At 43.5% G+C, this 14,482-nt stretch overlaps 2 protein-coding genes across 2 annotated transcripts in view; both read right to left on the bottom strand.

The window, feature by feature from the left end:
- thoc1 (THO complex 1) overlaps positions 1–4,757 on the bottom strand; it is a 6,102-nt gene extending 1,345 nt beyond the window's left edge. Inside the window, exons 1-17 of the mRNA XM_008282897.1 lie at positions 4,683–4,757; positions 4,393–4,466; positions 4,229–4,289; positions 4,071–4,140; positions 2,937–3,055; positions 2,802–2,850; positions 2,620–2,715; positions 2,409–2,491; positions 2,250–2,323; positions 1,580–1,688; positions 1,349–1,483; positions 1,137–1,237; positions 975–1,041; positions 706–756; positions 512–582; positions 316–411; positions 20–101 (exon numbers count right to left, since the gene is read on the bottom strand). Of these exons, the coding sequence (XP_008281119.1) occupies positions 20–101; positions 316–411; positions 512–582; positions 706–756; positions 975–1,041; positions 1,137–1,237; positions 1,349–1,483; positions 1,580–1,688; positions 2,250–2,323; positions 2,409–2,491; positions 2,620–2,715; positions 2,802–2,850; positions 2,937–3,055; positions 4,071–4,140; positions 4,229–4,289; positions 4,393–4,466; positions 4,683–4,730 (1,386 nt within the window). The 5' untranslated portion in view covers positions 4,731–4,757. The remainder of the gene's footprint in view (positions 1–19; positions 102–315; positions 412–511; positions 583–705; positions 757–974; positions 1,042–1,136; positions 1,238–1,348; positions 1,484–1,579; positions 1,689–2,249; positions 2,324–2,408; positions 2,492–2,619; positions 2,716–2,801; positions 2,851–2,936; positions 3,056–4,070; positions 4,141–4,228; positions 4,290–4,392; positions 4,467–4,682) is intronic.
- Positions 4,758–11,618: 6,861 nt separating this feature from the next.
- LOC103358083 (aquaporin-1-like) lies at positions 11,619–13,153 on the bottom strand. The gene is made up of 4 exons (XM_008282896.1): positions 12,791–13,153; positions 12,231–12,389; positions 11,964–12,044; positions 11,619–11,870 (listed from the first exon to the last, which is right to left on the bottom strand). Exons 1-4 carry the CDS (start codon positions 13,151–13,153, stop codon positions 11,694–11,696), a joined length of 780 nt encoding a protein of 259 aa, XP_008281118.1. The 3' UTR covers positions 11,619–11,693.
- Positions 13,154–14,482: the final 1,329 nt, after the last annotated feature.

The raw sequence follows: 14,482 nt of genomic DNA, 5'->3' as shown, positions 1-14,482 counted from the left end.
TGTGAACGTGTTACCTTGGTTTCTGAACCACTGACCTGCTGTCTGACTTGCAGGCCTCCATGTTGTCCTGGTTTAGGTTCCACAGTCGAGTCAACTCGTCGCTAACAGAGAGAGGTAGAGATTAAACAATGGAAGCAGCGTCCACAGGCTCAACTGATTATTAAGGAAAAACTTCTTTGTGTCCATGTGTTGAAGAGAAACTCATGATCAGTGGAGAGCATCGAGCCTCAAGCTACCAAGACACGTAACAATACAGAGTTCAAAGACTTAAAGTGAATCATCTTCACACAACTAAACTACGACCAGATTACATACTTTCCCATGAAAATCTTGCGGTCTGGCCCTTTTCCGAGGAAGTCTTCTGGAGCCTGTCGTTTCCTGGTGGGTCTTTTGGGTTTGTCATCTACTGTTCTGTGAAAGAGGAAAACAAAACAGGCTCATTTTCAGCTCACACACGTTATTTTGTTGATTAATCAGAGTATAAATCAATCAGACGCCGTCACTGCTGTACCTTTCCTTCACAAAGCTCGGACATCCCTCATTTTTCCAGGAGTTCCAGTTCTCCTCCGTGTTGAGGATGTGCTGTCAGAGATGACAAACATTTCGAGTGTGACTGATGCAGGAAGCGTTAAAGACTTGACAGCCTGTGAGCGTCCACAGACAGGCTTCATGTAAGTATCAGAGTATTCCTACAGCAGGACTCACCTCCAGCATGGTGGCAAACTTGTCTCCATCAGGAGGGATCTCTCTCAGCAGCTGAAAGACCAGAGCACAGATTAAGACAAGGTCCCTCCCTCCAGCTGCCAAACCCATCAAACCATCTAAATAGCAGATGTCTCACCAAAACAATCAAAGTTACCTCAGTACCTTCTGTAGGTCGACACTGATCTGAATCCTAGCAGCTAAGCTAATGAGAAGACAGCCAGGCTCGTTTGTTTCTGTGTCAGAGTAGCTGCTAGTGTGCATGAACTGACCTGATAAACCAGTTTAGTCGTTTCTTCTATCCACGCAGTCTGATCATCATTCAGGATGCAGCTGGAGCTGTAGGAGGACAAAGACAAGAAACAAACGATTACTTCCCAACAACTAGCGCATCCTAAGTCACACAAACTCCTCCATGAAGCTCAGCGCTGCACCTTTTGAACTTGACCTGACCCTTCAGGTACTGGAAGAGAATGAGGTACTGCAGCAGAATGTGCCGTCTGAAGTTGCTGTCGCTGAGCTGCAGGTCCATGAGCTGGAGATGAAGAGGGAAGAAATAAAGTCAGCGATGTCCCACCCATGTCTTCAGGATGCTCAGTGAGATATAAATATATGGATTTAAGAACACATAAAAACATTTTCTCACCTTCTCACTTGTGAGGAACTTGGCAAAGTAAACATGTTCTCCACTAGAAGCTCTCAGCTCCTCCAGCTTCCTCTTAGAGGCCTGCATGTCATCCAGCTTGTAGCTCTTGAACACTGCCAGAGTCTCATCAGAGTACTGTGTCGGCAGAGAAGGAAGACACATTGGTAGGAACCGTTAGATTTGAGCTTCTACTGGGATGATCGGACGTATTTTTGTGGTGAGGTGCATCACCTTCAGGAATGTCATCCATGAGAATTTATCGTAGCACTGCACCGGATTTCTGAAGCAGTCCTGCAGTGTCCAGAACTTTCTGTACAGGTTGTAGTCGATTGGAATGGAACTGGAAGCAAAATGTGATTGAACGTTAAACCAACTTAGATAGAAGACTGACAACAACAGTCCAGTACAGAGCTCATATCATGCTTTTGGGGTTCTCACCCTTTATTTCTAGGGTTTTATATGATTTTTAGTCCATGTAAAAGATCTACAAATTTACAAATCCCACAGTCCATATCAAAAGAAGTATTCAATCACAAAACACTGCTCCTTAAACATCTCGCTTAAAGTCCAGACTTTTCTTATTTGCATTACCATGTAGCACATTTGCACATGTGGAGTGTTAATCCTTGAACACCCTGAAATAAGGTATGAGCAGCTCCGTGGTCTTGCATTACTTCATCAGGTTCTACACCTTTATATAGCTGCAGCTACTGTGCATAACCAAAGTTTCCTTCATCAGGCCAGCTAATCAATCAGAGTGCAGACTTTGCTTTTCAGAACGTCGGCCCTACAGCAAAGTTAAACAGTCGACCCCCAAAACAAACCCATGGACGTGCACATGTGCACAATGTGGGCTCTCTAACTGACATACAAAAAAACAACAACATGACAAATAACTTACCAGGGTGCAGGTGCATCGTCCTCTCCCATCTCGCCTTCCTCCACCTCCATACCATCCTCCTTCTCTTCTGTGTGCTATAAACATAAGACAATAAGATTAGACAACATTTTTGATTAAATTCAAAAGGTTTACAATTACGTTTTTAAAAACACACATTACCTTCTGACCAAGAGTGCTTTCCTGTTCATTCTTGTTGAAGACTGTTATATTGTCCAGATTAAACTGGCTCTGGAGGTTGAGACCTGGATTAAAAAAATACAAAAGAGTAAAACATCCTGCACATAATCAGAGAAATAGTTTCCAGATTATAATGAATGAGCGCAAACTGCATCTCTGGCTGATTTATTTAAAAGATATTTCTCTTCTTTACCTGATTTTTCAGACAGAGGGAAGAGACGTGCCAGGAACAGTTGGATTCGCCCACAGAATACCGTGTTCTGTGATTTGGACAACCTCCTTAAAAGGTCTGCACACACAGAAAAATACATCACACACTGCTCTCGCTTTTGAAGACAGGAAGTCTTATGGGTCAACAAGAAATAGGATCTTTACCGTTACACATCCTCAATAAATAGTTCTTCCCTGCAGTGTAAAAGGAGCTCTAGGAGAAAGAAAAAGTACAGGTTTCATCATCAACTGATCAGATCGTGTTCATCTGTCTGTACCGAACTGCTGCCGTTTATTTACCGACTTCCAGGTGGAGACATTCTCTTCTACAAAAGAGAATATTTTGTCACACAGGTCAAGTGGAAGGCAGTCCAGCACGTCTCCCAGCAGGACGAAAGGAGTCGTAGCCGAGCAAATACCTGCACGAAGCGAAGGAAACAACCGCAAAAGTCAGAGGCTTTATATGCTACAAGAGTCTAAAAATGAAGGCATTCTCACTGAATGAACCGCTTTACATGTCATCAATATTAAATACTTTTTTCTGATCTGATGCGAACTAAATCTAGATGGTTTGATAGTGATCAGTGATGATCGTCCAGCTGATCTGTGGTGATGTTCATGTCAACATGCACTCAGCACACCAACAGGAAGAACGTTCATAGGTGCAACATAAAGCCTCGTATTTAAACACACTGGACTCCGATGAAATGAAAGAGAAGCACTTTGATGACAAAAATGCCATGGAGAGTGGTAAACAAACAAACAAGTGTAAAAAGAAAAGCAGCAAGAAAACAAACCCAGTGCAAACTTCTAGGATTCAAAACAACTTCTCCTTACAAGTTATTTTGATGAATGAAATGAAAAAGTCACGACATGAAATGATGAAAGATTAGTCAACAAGAACTCTGTTTCAGTTCTAAATCTGATTGACAGTGCGTACTGAGAAGCTAATTAATCCATCCATCATTGTCTATGCACCGCTTAGTCCTCACTAGGGTTGCGGGGGGCTGGAGCACTTAGAGACAGACAACCAAGCACACTCACATTCACACCTACGGACAATTTAGAATCACCAATTAACCTCAGCATGTTTCTGGACTGTGGGAGGAAGCCGGAGAACCCGGAGAGAACCCACGCTGCACGGGGAGAACATGGAGACTCCACGCAGGAAGATCTCGGGTTTCCCTCTACGGGACGCAAACTGGCGACCTTCTTACTGCGAGGCAACGATGCTAACCACCGAGCCACCCTGCAGCCCAAGCTAATTAATATCTATGACAATTAATCAGCTAATTTTAATTCAAAACACACAAACTATTTTGAAGCAACCTCTTGAGTGTAGGTTTAGCAGTGGCAGCTTTTAGGTTTCATGTACAACATGTTGTGTTACAGATTGTTAATTCCAGCAGTGTTAAGTTGAGTTCAGTCTCTTACCCTCTGTAACGGCATCAATACTGAGGTAAATGAGAGACAGGTAGTCATCACAGCTCGGCTTCTGCTCAACCTGCAGACAACAAACATTCAGGTCAGTACTTCAAGGTCTGGTTCATGTTAATAACTGGACACACATAAGCTGGATATAAAACTCTTACAATCAGATCACCAAGGACGCCCCTCAGAGCCTGGTCCAGTGTGGTCTTCTTCTCAGTCTCACTGTCACACAGAAGTACAACGAGTGATTACAAAACACGCCTTCTTATATTACAGTTATTGATTTATAATCTGACACCACAGACGCTAAACGAGCCTCACTTACTTGCCAGCGATCTGGTTGAAAATATTAATGAGAGGTTTGCTGGTTTTGCCAGCCAGGGCATGTCTGGCAGAAGCCTACAGTCGTGTGAGAGTAAAGGAGAGGACATTTATGAGAGAAGATGCATCGCTACACTGCGTTAGCTTAGCTTCGTTAGCTGCCTGCTAACCGGGTAACTGAATAAGAACACGTAGTAACGCCGGCTAACGAAACCTAGCGGTGGTCTTAATTATCATATACAGTATATATTTAAATATGTTATGGTTAAGAAATGCAGCGTAGGGATTTCTCACCGTAAATTTGTCTTTAGCGTCGATAAAATTAAATAAGGACGGCGACATCTTTGCGCTTTCGCCACCGGAACTGCCGCCAAACTACATCCGGTTTGCTCTGCTTCTTCTTCTGTGGTTGTGTTAAAGTGCTGCTGTTGCCAAGCACTTGCTCAGAAAGAGGAAATTTTCTTTCTCTGGATGAATTTTGTAAGTCATAGCTGCTCTTTTTCTCCACTCACCTGTCCTTCCTGGTGCAACCTGGACTGGATCTCTCTTCATAAAAATTGTGGACGTACAGTATTTCCAGGCTACTTTTATTTCAAACATTTTAGAAAAAAATGTATTTAATCAACTTTTAGCTGCTCTAGAAAATAACTACCCTGTTGAAAAGCTCCAGTCTTGGTTCACTAATGACCCTTCTGATTTTTGTTAAATGTCTGCTGATGAGGGTTTGTGTTCAGTTCTGGTGCTGTTGGACCTCAGCATCCTTTCAGACTGAGGCAGTGAGTTTGGATATCTGCAGAGGCTTTAGACTTGTTCTCATCTTATCTGTCAAATAAGAAGTTCTGTGTTTCTGTCAAGAATCACATATTGTTGTTCTTTTCTGTCAAGTGTGGTGTTCCACAGGGCTCGGTTTTCGGACATATTTTATTTATTGTCAATAATATTAATCAACTTTGCCACAAGGTCTGTCTAAATCAGCAAATTGAAACTGTTTGATGTCTTGAAACTATGCATTTAATTAGGTGGTTCCAAGAACAGAAAAGTGTGGTTGATGAAAGCATTCACCAATTCACCATCAGTTGTCTCTGGCTTCATTATCTGGCTGTTTTCCAAGAGAATGTATTGCTCGGTAGATGATATTTCAATATATGTTGATCTGTTGTTGGGATTAAAACCAGGTTAGGTGTCCTCATCAGTTTTCATGATGATGTAGCTCGTAAAAAGTGCACCATCATTGTAGTAAACCTGAATCCTGTTTGGTAGTAAAGGCCTCATCTGAGTGTTTGTTTCCTTTTCAGCAGTCAGATGATCAATGGTTGACTTGATAGTTGATCACCAGCTTCATTAGATTCCTTATTTGGTTGTTTGGTGACGGCAGATAACGAAAAGATGCTCGTTGTGTGTTGAACTTGCGTCACAGTGCAAACCACTGATCTGTTTTTAGTTCATGTTGTGGCTCTACTTCTCACAAACAGCAGTCGGGTGTGTGTTTGTTGATGCTGTGAAACTAAAGGAGATGTTGAAGAGAGCAGCAGCGCTGTAGGCTGGAGGCCGTTCACAGTAAAACATATTTAAATGAACGTGTTAAAGAAGCAGATTTAAATGAGAAACAAATAAATAAAACAAAAAAACAAACCTGCAAAAATACACTGAATTACAACAAAGACAACAGTGAGACACTTAGTAAAATTATCAGCAGGGAGCTCTTTGTTACTGCTGATAAAATATCACATTCAGTTCTGACTATAGCTTCTTACTACTGACTGCTTCTACCACAAAGTAAGGTCATCCCACTTTAGCATACTTTAAAATCTTCCAAAACTTTAAATAAGATCCATTTATATCTTTGAGGGCGTTATAATAATAGAAGCATGAGTGTAAAGAGGGTGTTCCTCACACAGCTGCTCATGTGACTCTCTTTAAAAGGCCTGCATGAAGTGTAATGTAGTCGTATGAGTGTGAGGAGATGTTAGTATAGTTTATTTCTTTGTTTGTTTACTGCATTATCATCCTTGGTAGGTATGATAAAAATGAGGCCTTCAAACCTCAAGTTTAAACAAAGTTCATGAACATGTGTGTGACTAAGCATCGATCCAACTTGGACCAGAGGGCGGCAGTGTTGCACACCATTTACTACAGTTGAAGCTGTCAGATGATCCACTGCTGTGTTTACACGCACAAAACATTAGATAATAAAAAGCTGCCGTGTGTGTATGTGTGCAAGTTTTCCAACCACAACAGTATAAATGTGAAATCCACCTTTTGGTGATGCTCCCTGTGGTGCTTCTACTCCTACCGGACACAACGTCTATGAATATTTCATTGTTCTAACTGCATACGTCTGTTTTTAAACCTAAACATTGGTCAGATAATGTTATATGTATACAGTAGTTCTGTTGAGGGACAGGAAAGAGGTCGTTTTTGGCATGTGGTGTTTATGAGCCGGCCTCGCGGAGGTCACAGCAGTCCTATGAGCATGTTGTTTGCATGTGGCTGCGTGTTTGTGATTACACGTTTCCGTGTGTTGTAGGCATACAATTGAAAATTGCAACTACTGTGCTGCAGGGCTCGAATTCTTTGATAGGATCTCCTGTTCAACAATGTCACACGGCACATTAGAAGCACGAGGCCTTACCCCGTGGCCATTAAAGGTCAGATCTGTGATGTTCCTGGGCACGACTTCACGGTGCAGTCACACACATGATGGATTTAATTAGCATGTAGGGGGCTGAGTCTAAAATATAAACCGGATTTTATGTTTACTCATGTAAACAAACCTTTAGCAGCACTATTAAATAATAACATTAATGTGGTTGCAGCAAAGTGCATTTCAGAGTGACAGTGGATTTTGGTAACTCTTTGGTTTGCACCACAGGTTGTGCCTTTGACCTTTGCTGAAGCGGCGTGAACACCGTGGCCTGTTCTGATCCGTGTTTAACAGCAGTTCCACAGGTCGGGACCTCTGAAGTCGTCTGCAGAAGTGAGGCCATTTAACTTCTGCACCTTTGACAAGTGTTTATAACCCCGCAGTTGTAAAGTCTGCCAAAGTGAACCCAGGAGTGTTGTGCTGATGTTCAGAGAGGAAAACAATAAAGCTGTGAAAATGTAGGCCAGTAGTGTCACGTAGCTGGAGGATCATTTCCATCTTATTGGTCATAGAAGTGTTTTATCCTCTCGTCCTCACTGACACCTTGTTCCTCACACACACAGAGCTCTGCACGCTGTGATATCTAAATGGGCCCACTCTCCGCCAACTGACCCCCTTTTAGCAGAGCACTTTTTGAACATTTGCCAAAAACTGATAAAAAGCAGAAAGGGAGTGAGCGTGGCGAGAAACTCCTGGGCTGTAGATAAGACCCCAGCATCAGTCAGTATGTGGAGACAGGCCAGAGAGGGTTAGCGGGGGGTTAAGGTGAGGGTTAAAGGCAAGTAGTCCTCAAGTTTGAGATGTTCCATAAAGAAAGAGGGCTTATTATTCTCTTTGGCTCTACCGGTGTTTCTCTGCTGTGTCAGTGGCACCCAGGCCATTTACCTCCGAGGTCAGGTCACACATGTGGAGTTTTGAAGATAAAAAAAGGTGCATAAATCTACAAAAAAGCTGCTGAAGAAATGTTATTAAAACAGGAGCGAACAGTGCATTTGTTGGGGACTATTTTTAGTTAAATCAACATGTTAAAAGCAATATTTGGTGTTCCAGTGAGTGTTTCCTGCAGCACAATGCTTTTGGATAAACAGCTTGTTATTTCTTTTAGGTACAATCAATGAATTATTGGTTTAAAGCTTTAATGCAGATTTTTTAAAGTGACAAAGACTCTTGGAAACAAACACGAGGGGTATCTTTGGTTCGAATATTACATTTGTCGTTCTGAAATCCCGTTAATCCAGGTCATACCTCCGTTCTCAGTTGTTTGTTTTACGGAGATAAAAATAATGAGTGGATGAGTGAAAACCCCGCCGATGCCAAGTTATGGAATAATCAAGCGCAGCACGAGAGCCAAAAGGAAACAAAAAAAGATGAACATTCTCAGACAAAATGACCGAGGGGCAACAAAAAGAGCATTGTCCACGTTGTTGGGTACAAACTTCAAAACAAGAGGCCAAACACAATGCGGTGACCCCCGAGGTTAAGCACACAAAGGAAGGAGGCTTCAGTTCGGCCGCCGTCACATGACCGGCCTCCGAGATTCCACCATAAAAATCATGTGAAGTGTCATCGTGTCGTATAAGTGAAATAAAACCCACAAGCAGGGCTGTTAAAGCACAGCGGTGGTGAAATCTTCCACCATAGAAGAAGAATGCAGATGGATATTTTTAATCTGATTGTTCCATCAGTGTTGAATTCATGCTCAGTGTTGCAGAAACGTTTGTGCTGTGCATCACAGTAATATTCCATCGTGCCTAAGTGGAACAACATGTTCACCTTTGCTTCGCGGGGCATTGTAAAAATTATTTCGGACAAAGACATTTTGTTAATGATCATCAGAATAATGGGAATGTGCACCCGACCACGGCCGCTGTCCTGATTGGCGCTTAAGCTAACAATAACTCGCGTGTCTTTAAAAGGACCTTGGCTGGATTGCCCTCGGACTGCAGGGTTTCTGTTGGCGTTTAAAGTCATCTGATGGTTATTCAATGATTAGCCCGGGGTGTGGGGGCCATCAAATATCCACGAACCATAAAACGAGAGCGGAGCCGTTGTGCGTAGATGGAGAAAGGACATTCTTGTGACGCAGCCAAACAGGAAACCTCCGTGATGGCAGCATCTTGTCTAATCATGCTGCTTCTTATGAAGAATCTCGACTGCTTTTATGTGTGATTAGCTGAGCCACATCCTTCCACAGCACAAAGAGGTTCTTTGGGACGGTCGCCAAACACCTTGAATGGGATAATGATGTACACAGTTAGTCATACATTATAAAGAAACCTATGTCAAGGTCACCCACATCCAAACATACATTGAGTTGTCCTGGAAATGGTGTAGTATAAACAAGGATATATTGACCTGACCGTGAACTTTGCCTTTAAGGAAACTGCTTCAGACATAATGAAAAAACTAAAAAACATAAAAGAAGAACAGAGAATGATAAAAAAAAAAAAGAACAACCAGCAGCCATTTAGAAGCACAATAAATCATTTTATGGGTGTTTTTTATGTGCAGATAATCAGAAAAGTTAAATATATTGCATGTTTTTCAGTTTTTTGCCCACTCACTCGGCTCTGGATTGCTGTCGTCTTCTCTGCTAATTTACATTATTTCCATCCTGTGGCCCATTAAGCAGGACGTTAATGTGAGTTCTGAAGTTTTATGTTTGTGAATAGAGAAGGAAATGGAACGCTTCTGCCACAGACAGCACCTGAAGTGAGCGTCTGGATTTGTTTAACAAACTGGATGAAAAAAGGGCTCTGGAGCGAAAAGCTTGAAACGGTCTCCTGACAACACACAGTGATTGTTCATTTGGCTAAAAATGGGTGCAAAGGATTGATGCCACATCCAGGGACAGTCATTTGTAAATGGCAGCACAGAAAGCACATCTGTTATCCCAAAAAATAAAAAAAGACTCATGGATTTAAATGATCCATCACAATGTCAGCTGTGTTGTTTAATCCAGCAATTTTAAAACTGATATGTCACAAAAAACAAAAAGCCCGAGTAGCTCTGCAGCAAATTCACAGTTTTTGATGATTGATATTTTTCAGAGTCTAAATAATGTGTTTTTTTAGTGACTACATTATATTAATTGATCCTCCAGCAATCAAAGCACTGACCTGTTTGTGCTTCTGCAATTTGCTTCTTGTTGATCGGCAGGCAAACACTCTGAGAAAACTGTTGCCTGCTCAGCCTCCTATTACGTTTGACACGTTTCTGGCTTGCATTCAGCTTAACGTGACACTTGTCTCGCTGCCTTTGCGGTCGTGATTTGCTGCACTCGCTTCCTGAGCTGCTGGCACACCAGCCAGACGCTCACTGCACAGAATGTCGACATGGAGGAAAAGTCTTGAATCGCGACAGGGAAGCTGTGCTGGCAAAGAGAAACAGGAGACCCAGAGACTGAACAGGATATTTGCTTTACAACAATGCAGGATGGAGATGTGTGAACGCTGTGAAAAGGTTCATGCAGAGTCGTAGTTTTTAAGGAAACGCTCGTCTGTCCGTCTTCTTTTGTAAACGGAAGATGCATGATAGAGTTCAGGTTTGGTCACGGTCTGCTGTTGGTCAAATTGTACGACGAATTCAAACTGATTTAGCAGAACTGGACAGAGATGTAGAAACAGCTGCATGTCCTGCTGACAGTCCAACAGCCTGAGGATGAAGCCTTTAACATCACCAACCCGCTCATCAGTCACTGCTAAGGAGCTCGATAATGAAACCTGGTCCCACATTTACACAACAACCAGCTACAGGAAATGCAAGAAGACTTTCAAATTAGTCTGAATGCAGCGGGGGGGTGGCTCGGTGGTTGGCACTGTTGCCTCACAACGAGAAGGTTCGCGTCCTGGTGGGGGCACCGGGATCTTCCTGCGTGGAGTCTCCATGTTCTCCCCGTGCAGCGTGGGTTCTCTCCGGGTTCTCCGGCTTCCTCCCACAGTCCAGAAACATGCTGAGGTTAATTGGTGATTGTAAATTGTCCGTAGGTGTGAATGTGAGTGTGCTTGGTTGTCTGTCTCTAAGTGTAGCCCTGTGATAGACTGGTTACCTGTCCAGGTGAACCTGCCTTCACCCTGAGTCAGCTGGGATAGACTCCGCCCCCCATGACCCTAGTGAGGATTAAGCGGTATGTAGATAATGGATGGATGCAGCGGTTTACACAAAAACTTAGTCATTTGAAACCCTTGTAAAAGTTAGAAAACAGACAGAACATGGTCCCAAAACATTCCCTGAGCTTGGATCTATTCGCTGCAAACATCTGAGCCAGCATGCAGCACACATCTAGATGCTCAGAGTGGTGTCAGGGCTCAGGCGTGCTCTGCTGATGTGCCCCAACACTCGGCGTCCGCCCCCTCACATGTCAGCAAGATCCTTCTTGTTTTTTCTCCTCAGTGATAGCAGATTTATCAATGAGTGGAACAGCATCAGTCCAACAAGTTCTGCTTCTTTCTCTGCTTTTTGGTGTTAAACCGACATTCAGGTACTAAATAAATAGCTGCTATTTATAGTGAGGAGGTGCAGAGAGGAGCAGAGAAAGAGACGAAAATCTCAGCTCACATATTTGAGCATCATTGAGAAGATGAAGCTTCTTATGTTGAAACAGTATTTTATTTGAGACGAGGCCACAGAGCAATGCTTTCCACTCAAACTGTCTCCTTTGATCAGGCTGCATCGCTAACACCACCCAGAAGGGGTTCAACAGATTCATTTTCCGGTACTGAGCCACAGCAGAACGACACTCTTGTTTTTCCACCGAAGAGCTCGTCTCTGGGTGCTAGTAGATAATTATACAGGAGCGCTGCCACCAAACTGCCACTCATCGGTCCGGCCCAGAACACCTGAAAAAGCCAAATAACAGAACAGGCGTTACCGGCTTCAGTAGGAAAGGCTCACGAGGCCTTGCAATATGTTTTCATCTCCGACATACGAACCCAGTGATCATCAAAAGACTCCAGGATAATTGCAGGCCCAAAGGATCGAGCTGGGTTGATGCCGCATCCTGTGAAGCTGATCTAGAAACCATATCAGAGGAAAACACCACTTGCCTCCCTGGCTGCACATCAGCAGATTACAGGATGATTTACAACCAGCCCATCCTAAGCCGGTCTATTGTATCAGGCCACAGCAACACAGAGAAACCATCTGCCAAATTAATAACTAAGGGAGGAAAAGAAAAAGGAATGTTTTGATGGACTCACCCCAGCAAGGTGTCCCAGCACTACGGAGAGCCCGATGGCCAGAGGTGCAAGTCCGCTGAACTCACGCCGTTTGTCAGTGACTGCCAGCACACACAGGACCAGCTGAAGTGTGAGCATGAACTCGGTGCCAAAACCTTGACGTGGGCTGATTCCTTTCAGCTAGAACAAACGAGAAAATGATCAGAGGATTCTCCCGTCCTGCAGCAGCAGCGTATACAAACAGAGCCTGGTGCAAAGCTTTTATTGCTGCTTTAAGATGCTCGAAACTCAACACGCTGCATAAACCGAATCTAGAATTATGACCGATTCACGACTTAAGTTACGAGAAGCTTTCATCCTGTTCACTCCCCGACTCGCGTGTTCCTTCTTTTATTGCACAACAGCTTCAAACCACGTGTAATAATTAAAATTTGACATTTAAATTAAAAACTGCTAATCACCGGCTGTTTGCAAATGTGGGAGATTAGAAAGACGTTGACAGAAAACCAAGTCAGGCTGAAGGCGATTCCTCAAATGCCACTCACTCAGACAGCTAAATGTGAAGCGTTTCTCCACCTCACCTTGTTCACACCCAGTGACTCTGTGGCTTCTGGCCTGACGCCGTACACGATGGCGCTGCCGGCCACCGCCCCCAGCAGCTGGGCCATCACGTAGAAGAAGGCCCTGAGGGCGCTCATCTGGCAGCTGGTCAGGAGGCCGAAGGTGACGGCGGGATTCAGGTGAGCGCCGCTGACGTGACCGATGCAGTAGGCCAACGTGGCGATGGCCAAACCAAAGGCAAACGCCACTTTTACCTCCTGGTCGGGCTGAGAACTGCTCTGGTCGCCTACTGCAGCAGTGAGGCCGATGAAAATAAAGATCACCATCCCCACAAACTCTGCCAGAACTGCCCTCCAAAATGCCCACATTTTGACTTCTGACATCGCTGCTCGGACGAAGTCACGTTCATGCGAGTGCGCAGATCTTTGGTTGCTCTTGAAAACACACTAATGGGCCGTGGCACAGATGTTCGGTTCCACCAGCAGCCCAACTACAGACATCATGGGCGACGTCCTGAAGCCTTCATCAGGGGTTTGGCTTTTAAAAATTCAGGCCTGATTAGAAGCAGCTGAGTGATCTGTGTTTCAGCCAATGAGAGTGACCTCCACGGCTCCTGCTCTGTTCAGTTCCTTTTTCCAGTTTAACTCGAGCTGCTTTGACTGTTGTTCACAGCTCATTTAGGACCACGACAAGCTGTTAGTGTGAGCGTGATGAAGTGTTTACTGGATAGATTGGACAGAGACGGAGAGAATAGGTGTTTAAATCAACATTGGCTAAATTAATGGTTTTTGAAATGAAAAAGAAAAGACTTGCAGCAGTGAACAGCTTGCAATTAAAGTTAATTAAAGTTTGGATTTCCATTGTTTCCTGTGACATACAAGTGAAAACAGGCTCTCTTTGAATAAGTAATGTTTGGTGAATTAAAACCATCTTAACTTTATTGAATGCAATAATTTGGCTTCATTTCTACCACGAGACACAAAGACGTCCATCGGATGAAGGACACACTTTTTTTTTTTTTTTGGCCAAAGTCTTTGTAAATGTTTTCCCTATCTTTCAGTCCACTTGTTCTATTCTGAGCATGTGTCATGCAGGGCTGCTTGCATTGAAGTTAACATCAGTCATTTGCCACTGTGAAGGAAATGGGACCTTTTGAATTCATGACAAGGAAACCAGCCTCCCGTTCTGCCTTTCTGTGTGAAAGCCCTGACAGGTTAAAAGGTCAGCCTCCTCCTTGTCTTCCTTTTCAGAAGACAGAATGAGAAAAACCTTCTAAAGCATCTCCCCCCATTTTCCTTTATCAGAGAACTGTAGCTTTACTTGCATATTTTTGCTGCATATTTTCATGCTTTGGGGAATTCTGCTCCCTATTGACAAACTAAATAATAAAATTTGTTTCCCGCTACGGCTCTGACTATAACATGTGCAGCCTTATTTTGTAGGAGCAGGATGGAAGAGACGTAATGAGCCGAACATAATCAACACAATAGAAAAATGGAGAAATATCACAATAATATGACTCACAGAAGGAACAAATGTGATGCCTCCCAACCCTGTGAGCTCTGTTCCTGCCAACTCTGCACCACAGGGCAGCAAACTGCCAACCACATTTCATTCAAAGATCACCTTTTTCTTAAATCTTTCACCACACACGTATTAGGAAGTGAACTCCTGGATGCTGGTGCATTCGGTAAGGCTTCCTCGTGGGGAAG

This window comes from Stegastes partitus, unplaced genomic scaffold, assembly GCF_000690725.1.
Source record: "Stegastes partitus isolate 25-593 unplaced genomic scaffold, Stegastes_partitus-1.0.2 Scaffold289, whole genome shotgun sequence".
Taxonomy (NCBI): domain Eukaryota; kingdom Metazoa; phylum Chordata; class Actinopteri; family Pomacentridae; genus Stegastes; species Stegastes partitus.
This window is presented reverse-complemented; position numbering and strand designations above follow the sequence as displayed.